The following is a 20952-nucleotide window of genomic DNA, read 5'->3' as shown; positions in this document are numbered from 1 at the left end:
AAATATTGTATGGGAAAATTAGATAACCTATATGTGCAGTAACCTTGACGGACTGCGAAATCGTGTGCGAAATTCGACTGTGATAATAAATTATTCAGGGTAAGTCTAAATAGGAGTAAATGTCGCAATATTGTCACTATTATAATTTCTGTACATCCACTTAGAGATGTCGTAAATTAATCGATTAATCGATTAATCGTTGTAATAATCGATTAATTTTGAATCGATCATTACCTAACGATTAATCGATTCAATAATCGAGAGAGATCGAGAGTAATCGATTTGTTACTAATCGATTAATCAGGATTTTACGACATCATAAGGATGTCGCAAATTAATTGATTACTTCGATTAATCGATTCATCGTTGTAATAATCGATTAATTTTGAATCGATTATTATCCAACGATCAATCGATTCAATAATCGACAGGAATCGAGAGTAATCGATTAGTAACTAATCGATTAATCGGGATTTTACGACATCTCTAGCAGAAATGCGCGCGCTTCACTCTTCTCTTTCAACTAGCTTTATGTACCCGGCCTTGCTCGGAATTGCCAGTTCAGTTCGCAGATTTTTTCACAATCGGAAAATGATAAAATCAATTGGTCAACAGGGTAATTGTGTTTACTTATTGATACTTCATCATTTGATTAAAATAAGGCTTTTGGAATCATTGTCTGATCAGTAGGCAAATGCCTACTTTTAAAGAGGCAATCACATCTACTGTCCAGAAGACAACACATTAATCATTGCTTTTCGCTGGGCAAACAATTATTCCGATGAAGGGTAACAATAATCATTGTTTTATACCCAGCAAATGCTTGCTTTCTATGCAAGATTTTTCTGATGCTGTTCAAAATTATCCCAAATGCCCTTCATGACGAATGACCTTTGGCCAAATAGTGTTATGTTAATCTGCCGTAATCTGGAAAAGTGAAGCAACAGCCATTTTACAACATGTATGTTTTCCCTTTTTCTGTTAAGGAGCTCGATAAGTAGTACTCGTTAACACCATTTTTGGAAAATGCCGTATACGTCACTTTTTCAGATTACGGCAGTAATAGCCTGCTTCATTCAGGGATATGTCATTTCCGGGAAATGTCATATTCTGGGATATGTGTATCGGGAAGTATTATTTTCGAGAAATATCATTTTCGTTAAAGTCATTTTTGGAGAAATGTTATTACCGGGAGAATGTTATAGTCTAGGATTTTTCCAATTTAAAGGAGTTCGGGCAATTTGTTTCCGGAGTATTGCACAATGTCAAAGAACATCAGATGAACTAAATAAGAGTTTTTTTTTGTGTTTTTATTAAGGAGACTTTCAGCCCGAGGCTGGCTCGTCTCCGAAGAGGGATTTTGAATTATGCGTTTTCTAAACAATACCCGACCCCAATAACCTCTTGCATTCCTCCTAGCCTCTCTGTAATAGCTTCCTTTTGGGTAGAAATTACGTGGTTACAAATTTGGTTTGAACTGACCCATGCGATAAAAAGGTATGCTAAACTGTTAGTTTAATAAATATATCTGTTGCAAATAAATCGCATGATGAATTTGAACATTAGTAGAAGATAAATTTATATTAAACTTGAGCATCCCCAAACACATGAGAGTTAGCTTATTGTTCGTTCTGTAGGAACTATTTTTATGAATTTGTCAGACTGAACATTAAGAGCAAGTGAAGAGGTACGCGATGGGAAATACTAAATCGTTTTTCCATATACCGCTACCGAAATTGTAAGTATTATTGTAAATAACTTAAAGTGCAAATAATTTAATAAATAGTTACAAAGCTTTATAGCTGATCGCAGACAACAACATGTGTGTCATTTCTGCTGAAAGACTCGGTACCCGCTAGTACCTCCGTCGCTTGCAACAATATCCTCTATCTCCTTTAGCAATGACACTCCTACCCAGTCTGGTATAGTCTTCTTTAGACAGAGAATATGGGTTCCAAATTTGATGAACATCGGTAAATGGGTTCAGATGTTATGCTGAATTGCTCGATAACAAAACAATACCCCTCTCTCACACCCTCCCTCGTTTAAAATGACTTACCCAATCGCTTCATTAGGATAGAAAAATTGGTTCAAATCGGCCAAGGGGCTCAAGACTTACACTGAGTTGATCGATAACTAAGCAATACCCCTCCCCCCCACCATCCCCCTTTTCAAAAGAGCATGCCTAACCCCCATGTAGTCGTCACCTTAAGATAACGAATTTGTGTTTCAAATTTGGAAGACATTGGCCGAAGGGTTCAGAAGTTACACTGAATTGATCGATAACTAAACAACCCAGTAAATGCATACTTTCTATGAAAGATTTTTCTGATGCTGTTCATAATTATCCCAAATGCCCTTCATGTCAAATGACCTTAAGCCAAATAATGTTATGTTAATGGCCTGCTTCATTCAGGTATATGTCATTTTCAGGGAAGTTGAAGATGAAGTCATTTCTGGGGAAATGTTATTAACGGAAAAATGTTATTGTCGAGGATTTGCTATTTTTAAGGAATTCGGGAAATTTGTTTTCGGAGCATTGTACAATGTAAAAAAATCTCGAATGAACTAAATAAGAGGGATTTTAAATTAAGACGTTTTCTGAACAATACCTAACCCAACAACCTCCTACATTCCATTCCATTTCCAGCCTCTATATAATAGTTATGGGCAGAGAATATGTTTTTACAAAATTGGTTTGAATTGACCCATGCGGTAAAAACGTATACTAAGCTGTTCGTTTAATAAATATACCATCTCTCTCATTCAGCTATGACACTCCTATCCAGTCTGATATAGTCTTCCTTAAACAGAGAATATGGGTTCCAAATTTAGTGGACATCGGTAAATGGGTTCAAAAGCTATGCTGAATTGATCGATAACTAAACAATACCCCTCTCTCACACCATCCCCTTTTAAAATTACCTACCCACATCCACTTAAGTTGTTTCCTTAGGACATACAATATTTGATACAAATTTAGTTCAAATCGGTCATTAGGTTCAAGACTTACATTTAGTTGATCGATTGCTGAACAATACCCCTCCCTCCATACCCTCCCTTTTTCAAAGAGCATCCCTAATCACGCTATCGTCGTCTCCTTAATATAAAGAATGTGTGTTCCAAATTTGGTTGTAAACGGCCAATGGGTTCAGAAGTTACACTGAGTTGATCAATAACTGAGCAATACTCTCCCCCCACACCCTCCCTCTTTTTCCAAAAAGCATTCATAATCCCCCTATCGTCGTCTCCTTAAGATAAAGAATGTGTGTTCCAATTTTGGTTGAAATCGGTCAAGGGGTTCAAAAGGTACACTTTTTTTTTAATCTTTATTAAAGTGATCTTTAAATTAAAAATAAAGTTCATCACTAAAAAAAGGTACACTGAGTTGATCAATAACTTAGCAATACCCCTCCCCCCCCCCCCCCTTCCTTTTCCAAAGAGCATCCCTAACCCCCTCTATCATCGTTTCCTTAAGATAAAGAATGTGTGTTCCAAATTTGGTTGAAATCGGCCAAGAGGTTCAGAGGCTACAATGAGATGATTAATAACTAAGCAATACCCCTCCCGGCACATCCTTCCCCTTTTCCAAAGAACATGCTTTGGCCCCCTTCATTGTCGTCTCCTTAAGATAAAGAATGTGTGTTCCAAATTTGGTTGAAATCGGCCAAGGGGTTCATAAGGTACACTGAGTTGATCAATATTTTAGCAATGCCCCTCCCCTCACACCCCCCCTTTTCCAAAGAGCATCCCCAATCCCCCTATCGTCGTCTCCTTAAGACAAAGAATGTGTGTTCCAAATTCGGTATAAATCGACCAAGGGGTACAAAAGGAACACTGAGTTGATCAATAACTTAGCAATACCCCTCCCCCACACCCTCCCCCTTTTCCAAAAAGTATCTATAACCCCCTATCGTCGTCTCCTTAAGATAAAGTATGTGTGTTCCAAATTTGGTTGAAATCGGTCAATGGGTTCAGAAGTTATGCTGGAACATACATACAAACATACAAACATTGAGTTTTATATATATAGATTTTGTTCCGATCGCGCTCTCTTCACCGAGTCGCGCATGCGCTGTTTGAACCGGTTGGGCATAGGCACCAAACCGTGCACTGCAAGCGAAGAACGCTTTGACTACCTATACATCGCCGATTGCGGTTAGAGCAGATGATTCACACATACAAAATAATACGTGTATGGTGCATGGCAAAGCGTTTTCGGCTGAATGTTCCGTATTGAAACAACATGTGGTGTCGGTGGGTGGGTCGTAGAGAAAAATATAACGCGTCCCCATCGCAGAATTTGGTTGCCTCACATCACATGCCGCCTATAAAAATCCATGCATATTTTCCGTTTATGTAGGTATCTAATTGTCGAATTTGCATAAAGCATCCACCAAAGGCACATAATTCAAATACATGTTTGGATTATAAAGACAAGAGATCTATCGAGAGTTTAAATGTAGGAGATAAAATTGCCACCTGTGCAGTAGTGCACAGGTTGCACATGCGGACGCGACGCCTCTGGTGCTCACCCCTGAGAAATATTCAAATGAAATGTGGAATCGTTATCATTTAATTAGGTACAATGCGCTGCAAATAGTTTCACTTTTTTTAAACCTGTTATATTATTCCCAATACACTTGACACTGCACTAGTTTCTGAGGTCGCTGATCTCTCAAGGACGAATGACCAGCGAAGAAATGCGAAGAAGGAAAGGAAAGTGACCAAATGCCGGCCACTTGATAAACACATTCGGCTTGGCGCGATGTTGTGTGTCTTATCAAGCGCATAGAAGCGATTGTATAACAACGAACTAATAAGGTGGTGCCTGCTGCTACCAACTTACGTCGGCTGAATGATTTCTGCGAAGAAAAAAAAAATGTACCGAGAAATTAAGCCCGCAGGAGAATCTCAATCAGCTGCGATTGATCAACGTTGATTCATGTGCTAGCGAGCTCATAAATACCATCTTTGCTGTGAACTGAATTAGTGCTGGGATCGAGATTACAACAATTGCAAGTAACTGACGGGGCAATAAAAGAGAAATAATAATGTGCTCTCCAATGAAACTGCTCTTAAGTTAGTTAGGTGAAGTGGGTGGATCTTTAACTACTTGGCTAGGGCGAATGTGTGGTATGTGTCGTCAACTTACTGTAGCCCATAGCATCTGCTAGTCAATTGAAGGAATTGAACTGTCATTTTCGGGATTAGATTCAATACTTGATTAGAATATCTAAACGTAGTTGAATAACGGTTCAATTCAACACATGAAACAACTTCATCAAATTTTTTTGTCGAAGCACTTTTTGTGGCATTGCAAAAGGAATTTCAATACTTTTCTAACGTTCTCAGTTAATGATTTCAGATAAATATTACCTTATGTGATGAAGAAATCGGCCCTAAGTTTGAAGACATATATCAGATTGAACAGTACTCTTTGTAGTTTTCTTCCCGAGCCATTCTTTCTATTCCCGTTATTTAGTGGACACCTGTTAGTCAAGTTGAAGGTATAGGATAGCAATGAAAACGTTATTTAAGTCCATTTCCAATTCTAGACATTGCTAGAATATGAGAAATATAGTGAAAGTTTCAAAGTAGGAGAATGGAAAGAACCTGGGATTGCACCCAGGCGGTGAACTATTTGGATTGTCAAAGCTGTCTTTGGTAGACCCATTTGTTTGAAAATATAAAGTAATTAAAATAATGAAGAAATTTTAAAAATACGATTTGTTGACCCGTTATTAAACTATGGTTTAATAACAAATTTAGTTGAAGTTTTTGAGATTTTGAGCTCGACGTGGCATTCTGAGGAAAATTTTGAAACTCCAATAAAACCATGGTCTCTGGCAGACTTCAGTATGTGTTTTTTTTTGTTTTCATGCTCTTTGCATTCAACTTGCAGTAAAGTATTACCACTGGCAGGGTCAGTTATTTGATAGAACACCACTTGGCGCAAGTAGGCTGCCTTTGTCAACTACAGCGTGCTTGCGACGAGTGGTGCCCACCTTGTTTAAGAGTGGTGCCCACCATATTCAAGAGTAAAATCTGCTGTGTGATGTGTGTATGATCTTTCTTATGTTAATCTCCATTCTTCGTTTATTATTCGTTATGCCGTCGTAGATAGAATTCCGAAGGGTGATATCAAGATCTGTTTGGGCGACTTCAATGCGAAGATCGGATCCGACAACTCGAACCATGAGCGCATTATGGGACGCCATGGTCTCGGAGAAATGAGCGAAAACGGAGAGCTGTTCGCAGAATTTTGTGGTAATAACGACATGGTGATCGGGGGATCGCTCTTCCCTCATCGACCGGTTCACAAGGTCACGTGGGTCTCCCGTGACGGCTTTACAGAAAATCAAATCGACCACATCTGCATCAGCCGAAAATGGAAACGGAGCCTTCTTGATGTACGGAATAAATGTAGTGCCGATATCGCGTCTGATCATCACCTCCTCATCGGCGAAATACGCCTGCGCATTGCGCGGATTCGTCGGCAGGAGGAAAGATGCCACGGTGAAACGGTCCTTCGTTGAAGAACTGGAGACGCGTGCTGCAGATATTCCGGAAGGTGGCAGAGTGGAAGACCAATGGACCGCCATCAAGAATGCCTTCATCGTCACCAGCGAGAACAATCTGGGCGAACTACGCCCGTCAACGATACGCGGCTCTTGAGAAGGAAGTAAAACGCTCATGTCGACGGGACAAGCGAACGTGGGCTATAACTACAGATTCAACTATAACTATAACCCTACTCTCTGTTAAGATCCGGGAAAATGTCCAGAATGACTGGTCCGATATGGGTCGTTCGGTACTTGTTTTGGTCGTCTTCGACCGAGGAATAAGCTCTTTATAAAAATGTGGACCTCGAAAGCCGGGATTGATCGGCTTCGTATCGATGTTTTCAAAACGGAAGGTTTTGACGTAGGACTACGTGCCGACTACTGGCCGACGAAGGAGAGAGGCGCCGCAACCGGGGACATTCGCCTCCTCTACGATATCTCACGACGCTTAAGCGGGGCGAAGATGAATGCAACGATGCCTGTGAAAGACGCGAATGATCAGTTATTGACCGACCCAACTGACCAGCTGAAACGCTGGTTCGAGCACTTCGAACAACTTTTTCAAGTGCCAGCCATGCCATTACCACCTCGGCATGATCTGCCTAGGATCCGAAGTATAACACGCGTCAATACCGAAGCTCCATCACTGCTAGAGATTACAACTGCCATCCAAAGCATGAAATCGAATAAAGCCCCAGGGGTCGACCGCATATCAGCCGAGATGCTCAATGCTGACCCCATGACATCCGCTCAACTACTGCATCGTTTATTTCGTAATATCTGGGACACCGCAACTTTCCCGGTCGACTGGATGCAAGGTATCTTAGTGAAGGTGCCCAAAAAGGATGACCTGACTGTATGCGATAACTGGCGAGGCATTATGTTGCTGTGGACCGTTCTCAAAGTTCTGTGCAAAATTATTCTAGCCCGGATTCAGGAGAAGATCGATGCGACTCTCCGGCGGCAGCAAGCCGGATTCCGTGCCGGAAGATCCTGTGTGGACCATATTGTCACGCTCCGCATAATTCTGGAGCAGGTCAACGAGTTCCAAGAGTCCCTTTACTTGGTATTCATTGACTACGAAAAAGCTTTCGACCGTCTCAATCACGAGAATATGTGGGGCGCCCTGAGACGCAAAGGGGTTCCTGAGAAAATCATCGGCCTCATCGAAGCACAGTACGAGGCCTTTTCGTGTAGAGTGCTGCACAATGGGGTCCTGTCTGACCCTATCCGGGTCGTAGCTGGTGTTAGGCAAGGATGTATTCTATCATTGTTACTGTTCCTCATCGTAATCGATGAGATTCTGGTAGATGCGATTGACCGTGAACCAAACCGCGGGCTGTTATGGCAGCCTATAACCATGGAGCACCTAAACGACTTCGAATTGGCTGATGACGTTGCACTCCTCGCGCAACGGCGCTCTGATATGCAGAGTAAGCTCAACGACCTTGCCGAGTGCTCCTCCTCGGCAGGTTTAGTCATCAACGTCAACAAAACCAAATCGTTGGATGTAAACACGGTGACTCCTTCCAGTTTCACAGTAGCCGGGCAACCAATGTTGAGAATGTTGAAAGATTCCAATATCTTGGTAGCCAAATGGCGTCAGACGGCGGTACCAAGATCGACATAGGCGCACGGATCAAGAAAGCAAGGGCTGCCTTTGCGAGTTTAAGAAATATCTGGAAAACAGGCAGATAAGTGAACGCACCAAAATACGAATTTTCAACTCTAACGTGAAATCTGTGCGTGCTGTTATACACTATCGAAACATGGTGTGTATCAGTGGAGAACACTCAACGGCTGCAGGTGTTCATTAACAGATGCCTGCGGTATATAATTCGGGCCTGGTGGCCTCACAACTGGATCTCAAACAACGAGCTCCATCGTCGTTGTCACCAGAGGCCGATAGCAACAGAAATTCGAGATCGCAAGTGGGGCTGGGTCGGCCTCACTCTACGTAGGGGCGGAAACGAAATCTGTAAGCAAGGATTAGACTGGAACCCAGCGGGACATCGCAGCAGAGGCAGACCCAGAGGCTCATGGCGGCGAAGCCTCAATAAAGAAATAAAAGAAGTCGACCGAAATCTAACCTGGCAACAGGTTAAAGCGATAGCCGGGCATCGCTCAGGATGGAGATCTTTCAAGTCGGCCCTTTGCACCACCGGAGGTGTACAGGATCCATAAGTATGTAAGTAAATATATTGAAATTGCCGTTTTTTAGTGACCTTAATGGATGGTTGTTTTTATAGTTTAACATTTAGGTGCATTCCCTATGCTCCACCATTCTTTTATTTCACGCCCTTGCTTGATTTCGGAAAAGCTTATGGCATGCGAATGGTGAACGTATGTTGATTGTATCTGTACGCTCTCTTAATACAGTACTGAACGAATTAAACATGTATCTTCTCAGTGCCATGTTGTAGCATGAAGCAATCCTTCTCGCCTCGGTTCCGACCCAATGTTGAGCCCGATGTGCTTTACTACAGGTGTGGTCCAAACCCTAAAGTAGTATTTGTTCAACGAACATTCGCTCTTTTGAGAGAGAAACTATCAGCTGGGTTGCCGAAGATGGCCGATGGCGACCGAATGTGACGTCACGTCTGGCATACTCAGTACATTTTTCATAACAGACGTGACGTTTCACTCGGCCTACCCACTGTGTGACTTGAGGTACTTTGGCCCACACATTTACTGAAGCACATCGGTAATAATCATCATCGAGTGCGAGTCAGCTCTCAACTTAAAAGCGCGTACGTTGTTCGTCGATTAGTTTTCGTGTTCAATACGTTCCACATTGCAAGCTTTGAAAAGCTTTGCTCGTTGAGTTAGCATTACCGATATTGCCATAGCGAGGATTCTAACCCATCGAGCGAACGTAATTTATATTATAGCATGGTAGCTGCTCAATGCTCGGAGTCCCGATTATATGAAAAAAAAACCCAAATTTATCCACCAGTGGTGATTATGCCTTTCTCGATTCAATGTGTTGAATTCGAATTAGTATGGTAAATGCAACGTAAATTGCCTACATTTTGGCGGTTAAAAGTTTTGATGCGATTATATCACGCTACTTAAGAATTACTCAACTATGAGAGTAATGGATTGCGTCACGGCTAAATTGATTAATGATTCAAAGTGTGCATGTAAACAGCGTATTTGTTAAAAGAAAAATAGAAATATTATTCAAACCGAATGAGTTATTTACAAACAAAAACAATAGTGTCCAACTAGGAAAGTTTCTTTGTCGAATGAAACTAGTTGCACTCGAAACGGGCAGCAGGGACTTTGTCCAAGGGCTTGACGACCCCTCCCCATGGCCACTGCGAGTTAGGGGGCCTGTCTAGGATGTGGTGGGGTTTGACAGTGGGCTCTGTTGATCCTCTATAAAAAGCTGCATGTGTCTGCAAGCAGGCCCTATCAAAGCGACCGTGCGCCGCTCAAAGCACACAAGCCCAAGAGGAGTGCCAACCGGCACATCAGGATTCACACCAGTAAGATCCTGATTATGGTATACTGGTCACGGCAAACGACATTGGACGATTCTCGGTTATGGATAGGACTAGGCGTATATGGGCTGACAGCCGAGCTATTCTGTTTCCTGAGTAAAAAAGAGTGACATCTTTTTCAAATGGCAAGCAGGCTAATGGTTCGTCTGCCTCTGTCCCGATAAACAACCTGGCAGGCCTCCGGTAACGCTCAAAACCTGTCACCTATACCGGTGGGTAGTAGGTTCAGATGCACCATTCCTGATTTACGCCGATCCGGCTCTGAACACGGTGCTATAAGGCACCGGAGTCAACCCTTGCATGGACCTCACTGTTTACAAAGGCACCCATGGGATCACAAAAGGCGACTATCTACAACAGGTAGAGATAACGGCCCGGAGGGGGACCCTTTTAATATGGAAACGAATACAAAAATCAACGAAGGAGCAGGCGGAGCGAATGTTTTCGCAAAAAGTGGGAAGTTGCAGCGATCTCCAGTGATGTCGCAGGCAGCAGTAGCGAGTACCAGTAGTACGGCCAAGGCTGCTGAGAACCAGGCAGGCCAACAGGAGTTAGGATCCGGGAATAGGGTGTCCACCCAAAAATCGGAAAGTGGTGCTATTCAGGAGGAGCTACAACTTGAGAGGACCAACCTGATCGAGGTGCGGAAGCGAGTCAACGAGCTTTATGACTTCGTGAAGGACAAGCACAATGTTCACACGAAGATCAAGCTTCTAGTGACGAGCATCAAGTCCGCCGTAAAAGCAGCCGAACACGAACAGATCGCGCTAAAAAAGAGAGCCGAAGCAGCTGAAAAGGTGCTGAAAGAAGCGGCGGATCATACAGCAGTTGAGATACAGCAGGCACCTAAAAGTCCTCGAATCACTCGCACGGAAAAGCGAGGAAGGGATTCGCCTGGAGAGCAGGAAGTCACGAAAAAGCAACGGAATGTGCAGGACTTTGCCAGCGTGCTGAAGGAACGTGTCAAAGGTGGTGAGTGGCAGACCGTGGAAAGTCAGCGGGAGAAGAGGAAGAAGCGGAAGGAGAATATAGAAAAGAGGAAGGAACAGAAGAAAAAAGAAAAACGTCGTTCTCCTCGGGAGAGAGTTAAAGGTGATGCCCTGGTCGTGGAAGCGAGCGACAAAACGTCGTACGCTGCGATCCTGAAGAAGGTGAGAGAGGACCCGGAGCTAAAAGACTTGGGTGAGAAAGTGGTGAGAACTAGGCGTACCCAGAAGGGGGAGTTGCTGTTCGAGCTGAAGAAGGATCCCACGATCAAGAGCTCGGCCTTCCGGGAGCTCATTGTCAACTCATTGGGCAGTGACGGTAACGTAAGAGCGCTAACGCGGGGATCAGTGGTCGAGTGCAGAGACATTGACGAGATCACGACGGAAGACGAACTGAAGGATGCACTGGTGTCACAATGTAAGCTGGGGGAAGTGCAAATGACGATTCGACTGAGGAGAGCGTACGGTGGCACACAAGTAGCTACGATACGACTACCAGCAGAGGCTGCCAACAAAATGGTGGAGGCGGGCAAGGTGAAAGTAGGATGGTCGGTGTGCCCGTTCAGATTCGCTTCACGAGTCACCAAGCAGATGGAGCGATGCTTTAAATGGCGTTTGGCCACCAGGCGCGAAACTGCAAAGACCCGGATAGATCCGGCCTATGTAGGAAATGTGGTGAAGAAGGACACGTTGCTAGGGATTGCACGAAGCAACCAAGATGGCTGCTCTGCAAACCGGAGGACGGAAACGGGTGGCTTTCAATGCCCTGCATACAAGAAGGCGGTGGCGGGCCGGGATTAATGGAGATCATCCAGTTGAATCTCACTCATTGCGACACCGCACAGCAACTGTTGTGGCAGTCGACAACAGAAGCAATGTGTGACGTGGCAATTATTGCTGAACCGTATCGGATCCCTTCTGACAACGGCAACTGGGTGGCGGATTCATCGGGGATTGCGGCTATCCAAGTGATGGGCAAATTCCCTATTCAAGAAGTGGTAGACAGCTCAAGCGAGGGTTTCGTTATCTCCAAAATCAACGGGATCTTCGTGTGTAGCTGCTACGCACCCCCAAGATGGACCTTGGAGCAGTATAACCGGATGCTGGACTCAATCACGGAGAAGCTGATCGGCCGAAAACCGGTAATCATCGGAGGCGACTTCAACGCTTGGGCAGTGGAGTGGGGAAGCAGGCTGACTAACCCCAGAGGTTACAGTTACAGTTGGAGTCGCTGGCAAAGCTGGACGTCAGGCTGTGCAACGAAGGTACCGTTAGTACAGTTCGCAGAGATGGCAGGGAGTCCATCATCGACGTCACGTTCTGTAGTCCGTCGCTGGTGAGGAACATGAGCTGGAGAGTTAGTGAGGACTATACACATAGTGATCACCAGGCGATTCGGTATAGTGTTGGAACACGAATGCCGACGGTACGGCGAGAGATTAGGAATAGCGGTCGAAAATGGAAGGCGAAGGACTTCGACAAGGGTCTCTTTATCGAATCACTTCGAGCAGACAGCGGCGCTACAAATCTCGATGTAGATGAGCTGACAGAAACTCTTGCGAGGGCATGCGATGCGACGATGCCAAGGAGACTGGAGCCAAGGAGAAGCCGGAGGCTTAATTACTGGTGGAACGAAACTCTTGCTAGTCTTCGTGCTGCGTGTCTCAGAGCCAGAAGACGCTTCCAGAGAGCAAGGTCTGAAACAGTCAGAGCGGAGCGTAAGATAATCTTCCGTGAAGCTAGATCGGACTTCAAACGGGAGATTAAAGTCAGCCAATCTAACTGCTTCAAGGAGTTGTGCCGGGAAGCTGACGCTGATCCTTGGGGCAATGCGTATCGGCTTGTAACAGCGAGGATCAGGGGTCCAGCGACACCAGCGGAAATGTGTCCTGACAAGCTGAAGATCATCGTTGACGGTCTCTTCCCGCAGCATGATTCTACGATGTGGCCGCCTACACCGTACGCAGATGAAGACGGAGCAACCATATGCAAGTCTCCAACGACAAGCTGTCATCAGTGGCGAAAGGTCTGAAGATGAAGAAAGCTCCGGGTCCGGATGGAATTCCAAACGTAGCTCTAAAAACTGCGATTCTGGCGTTTCCAGATTTGTTCAGGATGGTGCTGCAGAAATGCCTAGCAGATGGTAACTTTCCGGATAGGTGGAAGATCCAGAAACTAGTGCTGCTGCCGAAACCAGGGAAACCGCCGGGGAATCCAGCATCGTATAGGCCCATATGCCTGCTGGATACACTGGGAAAGCTTCTGGAAAGGATTATCCTTAATCGGCTGACGCAGTTCACTGAGGACGAGACTGGCTTATCGGAAAAGCAGTTCGGATTCCGAAAAGGCAGATCAACGGTGGATGCAATCAGGACGGTCATTGAAGTTTCAGAGAGAGCGGCCAAGAAGAAGAGGCGTGGCAATCGATTCTGCGCTGTAGTAACGATTGACGTCAAAAACGCTTTTAACAGTGCCAGCTGGGAGGCCATCGCCGCAGCGCTGCACGGTATGCGGGTTCCTGACTACTTGTGTAGAATCCTGGAAAGTTACTTCCAGAACCGGATCCTGGTTTACGAAACGAATTCGGGGCAGAAGTCGATTAGGGTTACGGCAGGTGTTCCGCAAGGTTCCATACTAGGCCCAACGCTGTGGAACATTATGTACAATGGAGTTCTAAAACTGAAGCTGCCCAAAGGCGTGAAGATCTTCGGATTCGCGGACGATGTCGTCCTTACAATAACCGGAGAGCCGTTGGAAGAAGTAGAAATGTTGGTGGCGGAAACGGCCGACGCAGTTGAAAACTGGATGAACGGAGTCAAGCTGCAGCTAGCTCACCACAAAACAGAAGCTGGTTAGCAACTGCCGAGAGATCCAGCGGATCCAGATTACCGTAGGAGGGCACAACATACTGTCCGTGCGGGCTTTGAGGCATCTAGGAGTGATGATCGACGACCGGTTGAATTTCAACACCCATGTGGACTATTCCTGTGAAAAGGCGGCTAAAATGGTCAGTGCGTTTGCAAGGATCATGCCGAACGTGGGTGGTCCTAAAAGCAGCAGTAGACGTCTTCTGGCAGCAGTATCATCCTCGATACTGAGGTACGGAGCTCCAGCCTGGGGAGCTGCGCTCAAGACGAAACGTAACCGCAGAAAGTTGAACAGCGTGTTTCGCCTAATGACCGTTCGAGTCGCGAGTGCGTACCGAACCATTTCCTCGGAGGCAGTTTTCGTTATCGCAGGGATGATTCCAATCTGCATAACCCTAGCAGATATCGGATATCGAGTGTTACCAACGGAGAGATACCAGAAATGTGAGGAAGACGGTGAAACTGGACTCTATGGTGAAGTGGCACCAGGAGTGGGACAATGCGGATAATGGAAGGTGGACCCATCGGCTCATCCCCAATGTGTCGACGTGGGTGAACAGGGAGCATGGTGAGGTGAATTTTTACCTTACACAGTTCCTGTCCGAACACGGTTGTTTCCGCCAATATTTGCACCGGTGTGGCCATGCGTCCTCGCCATTCTGCCCGGCGTGTATCAACGTAGAGGAGACTCCAGAGCACGTGTTATTCGATTGTCCGAGGTTTGCGGAAGCACGAAGAGGAATGCCTGCCCTAAGCGTGGACAACATCGCAGAGCGAATGTGTCACGATGAAGATACGTGGCATGCGGTAAGCAGAGTCGTGAGGCAAATAATGTCAGAGCTGCAGCGTAGATGAAGAAGGGACCAGCAAAAAAGCGTCGGCTCGGAGTAAAAACCAGCATAGTGAGCAGTGTTTGGCCTCGGGTCGTCGGGGCGCCGGTGAACCGGAAGTCTTCTGCCAACCGGAATCGTCGGACCAACTTCGGCACTCGATCAGACAACCTGCTGAAGAAAAAAGAAAGAAGAAGAAAGTGCTTCGGGTATGTAGGGCACCGCCAGTGCGGACGTCATCCACCACCGGAACTGTCGGACCACCTCTGCAACCCGAAGACGAAGTCGGCTCAATGCGCGAAAGCGTCCCCTGCGATAGCCGCCGGTAGTCGGGGCACCATCAGTGCGGAAGTTTCCTTCACCGGAACTGGTGGAACACCCTCGACGCCGGGGGAAGTCAGGAGGATTCGAGTGAGGAAGTTTGCGGCACGACCGCCGAGGGATCGAGACAACGTAGCAGTGGATCTCAGCAAGCCAGTCGGCGAACTAGCCTAAGCTAGGGGCCGGAATTTTAGAAGAAGTGCATGAGCACAGCCCCCCCCTCCCGAAGTAGTCGCAGCATCCCGTGGTCCCGGGGGGATCGAGGCAAGGAGGATAAGGGACCCGGTTTATCCGCATTGGTCAATCTTGATCAAATTAAATAGCATGTAGGGTAAGATGCCCAATAGTGGACGCCCTAGTAGCGAAATTTTGCTCTTCCTGTCATAAGAACTAGAATTTTTCAACATAGGGGTGATCGGGGCAATATGGGCCACCTAAGGAAATCGTTCTGAAAAGCGCTGAAAAGCTCAAAAAACATCATTCAAATGTAGTTGACTTATACTAGAGAATGTTACCTTTCATATTACGTCGATGAATGACGAAAAATGCGTTTGGAAATTGTTGGAATGCACTTTTGAAAATGTATTGATTTCAATGTGTGTTCCCGACTATATGGGGCAATATGAGCCACCATTTGGGGCAGTATGGGCCACCCATCCAAAACGTTTAATTAGGCGAAAAAAGTATTGTAATATGGTAGAATATGATATTCCTACAACAGTTTGAAGTATTCCATACCAAATAAAATTAATAAACCGTACAACAGCGGACTGAACCGATTTGCCACTCTTCACTGTTTGAACAGCCACATTTCAATTGGTCAATGGTCATTTTTTCTGTTGTGATCGCAGTTATGCGCTGTTGTAATTTTTCCGTAATGAATCTTACATATATGATAATATTCTTGTATTTGACTACTGAAATTTGAATTTGTTCGCATTTTAGGGCCTGTTATCTTGATCTGTGCAGGTATGCCCATATTGCCCCATAGAGACTGGTTTTGGAAAAAAATAAGTTTTATGATAAATTCAGATTTGTATCAATACAAACATGTGTGCACAATATTCAATTTTAATATATCTTTTGATTGTGGTGTATTTTTGACCTGTATTTTAATCAGTTTTGTGTCAAAACCTTATTTATAAACTTCAAATCTAATAATAATTTTGACTATGCAGCGAAAATTTACATATTCAAGTGTATTTTCATGTTGGAATTGAATTTGAATACGGTTTTCACGTTGAGGCATATGTGGAGCATCCTCTTAAAGATCATATAACTTTTACATGATAAAACTTGTCAATAAGCTCAAAATGAGGGTTGCTCATATTGCCCCTACTGCCCCTATTAATTCTGCTTGGTATCTAATAACAAGTTCTGCATCTCCTCTTCACGATGCATACATAAAACACTCAAATACACGACCTTATTCATTAAAATTAACATTTTAAAGTCTGACTAAATTCGCCCTATAGTAGACCCCCTGGGGGTCCATAATAGGAAATTACTTCCCAATAGTCGACACTTCATTTGATTTTCATGTTTCGTTTCGGGACGTTCTTCTTCCCTATTATGGACCCCCTAAATAGTCCTATAGTGGACATTCTCGTGTTTATTTTTTATAGAATTGTAAAAAATTATCTACACACTGAAATCATTTCACAGATTTCGGTGAATTTTTCCTCAATTCACCGAAATCTCAACAGCAGATTTGTTCGGTAATTATTTCACCGATTTTCTGCGGTATTTTCCGTTGTTCAACTGTCAAAACTACCAAAAAATCTGTAAAATTTTTACCGAACAGTTCTGCTGTTGAGATTTTGGTGAAATTTCACAGAAATCTGCGATTTATTTTAAGTGTGTAATTTTACTTTCCATAGCATTTCCAATGCATGTAATCAAATCACAGAACTGTAAGGTAGATTCTCCCGATGGAATTTCATAGCAAAATGTTTACATTGTGCTGTAATAATGCAAAAATCGCTGGAGGGTCCACTATTGGGCACTTTATCCTGATAAGAAGAGTGGCTCTGCGAAAGGATAAAATCAGTTAGGTCTAAGTACATGAAAATCGTGTGAGCTTTTAAGGTTGAAAAAGTGACCATACAGACACACAAACATACACACACACAGACATCACCTCGATTCATCAAACTGAGTCGAATGGTAAAAGAAACTTTACTATCAGATGTTTCTGTAAAAAGTTCGTTTCCAGAGTGAAATGATAGCCTTTCGGTACAGCTTTGTTGTACGAGAAAGGCAAAAAACTAACTTAGGGCCAATGCCCACGTAGCGTTTTTTTCAAGCTGCATGCACGCCGCGTCCACGCAAGCCCTACGTCAAAATTAGTAGAGGAAAACTAGAGATATTGATGCACAATGTGATGCGAGTTGCGGTAGCAGATGGAGAAGCAGGTCAATTTAAAAATAGATTCTTTGAATCGAAGAAGATAAGTTACACAAAACAAACGCTAAGAGATAAATATAATTCATCACATATGTTACTGAACAGTGTACTTGAGAGTTCACACTATCTAATTGTATTTACAAGTGAAGTAAATGCTATGTCATTTTTTTGTAAGAAGCGGTTGAAAATTTTCTTTAGATCAGCACACTTCCAGCAACTCCCTTCCCCTTCCAAGCGTTACGTAACGTATAAACGTTCCCAATGCAAATGATTGCGCATGTGGGGTGGGCTATTTACCTGATATCAGAATAAACAGAAGCGATACGCCTATAAATTCCACTTACCGTAAAAGAAGATCCGGAGTTGTCCTGGCTGAACTCCTGCGTGTCCGGAATGGAGAAATGCATGTCGCCGGCTGGTCGTTGCAGCCCTGCAATTAATCGTCCTTTTCCTTTTGTGTTTTGCTTTGTTGACGCCTGTGATGTTGGTCGTGTTGTAGTGCCGTTGATAATTGACGCCGGTTTTTTTCACAACCAGCAAGCGCTCGTATCGTCTCTTCTAGTGAATATTGTGTACTACTATTCACGCCATTTGCCCTACATGATCATATTTCCTACAGCACAGCGCACACTACAAAAATCAACGTACACAGAGCTGAATTACTTAATGAAGGAATGCGTATTCTTGTACAATGTCACTTGGGTTTCTTCTCGATTCGCGTCCGTATTCTTTCTTGTACGCCTCAGGCGGTGTTTATTCAATATTAGTGTAAATTGCACTCAATTCGTCATTGTTTGGTGGGTGTTAGCGATGAAAATAGGGCATCCAGTCTATGGTTCAATAAACAACAATAACGCTAAAGAAGATTACTTCAAGGTGGGATTCTCATGAATGTTTTTAAACATGTACGACTTGAAGAAAACAAATTCTGTTTTATTTTGGAGGGGCGATATTAAAATCATTAAACGTTGACTTCACTGAGCAAGTAAATATGATTTTAACGCTTGATACATGTACCATTCTGCAACAATTGTGCAGTTTATTTGACGATAACCCGATAACAGTACTTAATTTCAAGTTGAATTGTCTAATCTGCATTTAAGTACCTAACTAAAGAAAAACGGTAACATTTTATGTATGCAAAATAATAATTATTCCAGTTTCATCCCGTTTTTTATCGCGAACACCCAGCAATTCCTTCTCCAATATGTTTCGTGTTATCATGAGACGTATCAATCACTCGTCTGGCCACAGGGCGGCGGCGATCATGGCCATTTCGAACAAGACACAAACAGCATTCTGACTAAACACAAACACTTTACAACATTGAATGCTTTCACGATGATAATAATGTGCGATTGTTCGCTTTCCTGAGGTATGACCAGTCCTGTACTCATCGGACTGATTTTTTGTAACTCTAATGGACGAAACCCGTCCAAACATTCAGCTTCAAAACTCCACTCATCGCAACATTAATCGGGCAATCTGGTTCAAGAGGGTGGCCTTTGCTCGAAACAATTGTCTAAAGTTCGTCAAATCTGCACATAAGTAAACTGCTGTGCGAAGAATCTAATAATAATCCAGAGGCTAAGTGGGGCCACCGTTTGTTCCCTTCACGACTTTTAGCAACCTACACAACACCGAGCAGCCAGCCAGACAACAAACTTCACTTTGCACTTGGCAGCAGTATTTTTTACAGTTTTTTACTTCCTTCGCGACGACACTCCAGCGACTACGTCGACTTGCACAACAAACGCGAATGAATGACGAACGATGAATGAAGAGAAGACTGTCCTGTCTAGGGATCCTACATTCAGAGATATGCGAAAGCGGCCATCTTGAGCCAATCGAACATTGAGAGCTGTCAGAAGCTGAGCCAAATGAACATTGTTATTGCTGCGGATTGAAAGGTATTGCGATTAAAAAGGAAAAAAAATACGAAAAGTTTTGTCGAATAAACAATTTGTTTTACATTGGCAAGATGAAGTCGTCTAGTTTATGCATGGTACTTTGTTCATTTGTATTGTACTTTTATTCTAGTGATAATGCACTGTTGGACGTTAGATAACGAAATCTGAAAATGCCATTATGCGCAAAGTCATGTTCGAGCTCCAACATTTTGCGCCACGGCAAGTGCTGGCAGCGTTTGTTTACGAAAGTAACAGCGTTGCTAAATTGTCTGGAAAAGTATTCGCACATCTCTTAATATAGGATCCCTAATTTTCATTCAAGATCGACGCTCACCCGACGATGCATCGACGACGCTATACACGGTTAAACTCATCTACCCAAAATGAAGTTCAAACAACTCAAAATTAAGTTCAATTCGCGAATACGAAAGTAATCCCGGATAAAAATGTACTATTGGTTCAATAGTGTAAACAATTGAATTACCATAAAATGTACGGTATACAATAGGATACATTGTTTCTTGATGGTTGCACAGATTGTATCAACACTGAGGATACAATACATCAACATATTTCTCTATTGTAACTATACTTGCAATTGTTTTTGAAACGTTTTCGTACATAAGTTTAATACATTGATAACTATTGAAACGTTTCTTTACATTGCATATAAACTATATAACAATATATAAATATGCATTTTTTCCTTTTAAATTGCATTGTTGAACAGTTAAACTGTCACAACTGAGAAATTAAAAATCGTATTGTTTTACTATACAAATACAATACAATCCATTGTATTTTGAACAGTTTTGTTCGGATATTTCAACAATATATTAACCATACACTCTATTGCCAATTTAATGTTATTAATAGTAGTGTTACAATAAATTGTATTGTTATTCTACTGTATTTTTTATTCGGGATGCCTCTACTAACTCTTATGGCAAAAACACATTGCTAGACGAATCCAAGTAAAAATAAGAAGAAGACACACGACGGTGTTAACTTTGACAGATCCTACAGCACAGCATAGGAAGATCATTTTGAAATGCTTATAATAAATTCTAGACAAAATGTAATTAAAATCTGATTGAAGTATGATACGGGAAAAGTTCCGAACTGTATACACCTGACGTAAGCATAGTAAAACCTACTGTATTCTAAACCAGTAAACAACATAGTAAAATCTACTGCTTATCTGGTCGATTCAAATACATTTCGTGTTCTACCGAAATCAATTGGTAGAATGTTTTTAGCATTACCCTTGATATAGTAGGCGTTACCATGTCGCTTTTCTCAGTGTAGTTTCATCTCGTTTTAAATATGTACTGGAGTCTGGAAAAAATTCCTTATAACTAAGGAAGGGTCAAAATCTCACTGTACACACTTATTTTTTTTCGCCGAGGCCGGCAAAATAAATTACCGAGAATCCAACAGCTGATATATCGGTAAAAATCTCGGTGAAAGTTCAGATTACCGATCGGTCGTAAAATGTGAGTAACCACCCATCTGTCAAAAATTACCGATCCGTTCGGTAGTTCATTGCCGAATAGATCG

The 20952-nt window shown here is 43.3% G+C and overlaps 1 protein-coding gene across 2 annotated transcripts in view; it reads right to left on the bottom strand.

Moving 5' to 3' along the window:
* Positions 1–19276, bottom strand: part of LOC134226524 (sorting nexin-17-like) — a 35918-nt gene extending 16642 nt beyond the window's left edge. The window contains exons 1-2 of one of the 2 annotated variants that reach the window (XM_062707355.1): positions 19117–19276; positions 17827–18112 (exon numbers count right to left, since the gene is read on the bottom strand). In XM_062707355.1, the coding sequence (XP_062563339.1) occupies positions 17827–17889 (63 nt within the window). In that variant the 5' untranslated portion in view covers positions 17890–18112; positions 19117–19276. Of the gene's footprint in view, positions 1–17826; positions 18113–19112 lie in introns of both variants that reach the window. The other variant, XM_062707356.1, reaches the window with a different exon arrangement.
* Positions 19277–20952: the final 1676 nt, after the last annotated feature.

This window comes from Armigeres subalbatus, chromosome 3, assembly GCF_024139115.2.
Source record: "Armigeres subalbatus isolate Guangzhou_Male chromosome 3, GZ_Asu_2, whole genome shotgun sequence".
Classification (NCBI taxonomy): Eukaryota; Metazoa; Arthropoda; class Insecta; order Diptera; family Culicidae; genus Armigeres; species Armigeres subalbatus.
The sequence above is the reverse complement of the archived record's forward strand: the minus strand, read 5'-3'. Positions and strand labels throughout refer to the sequence as shown.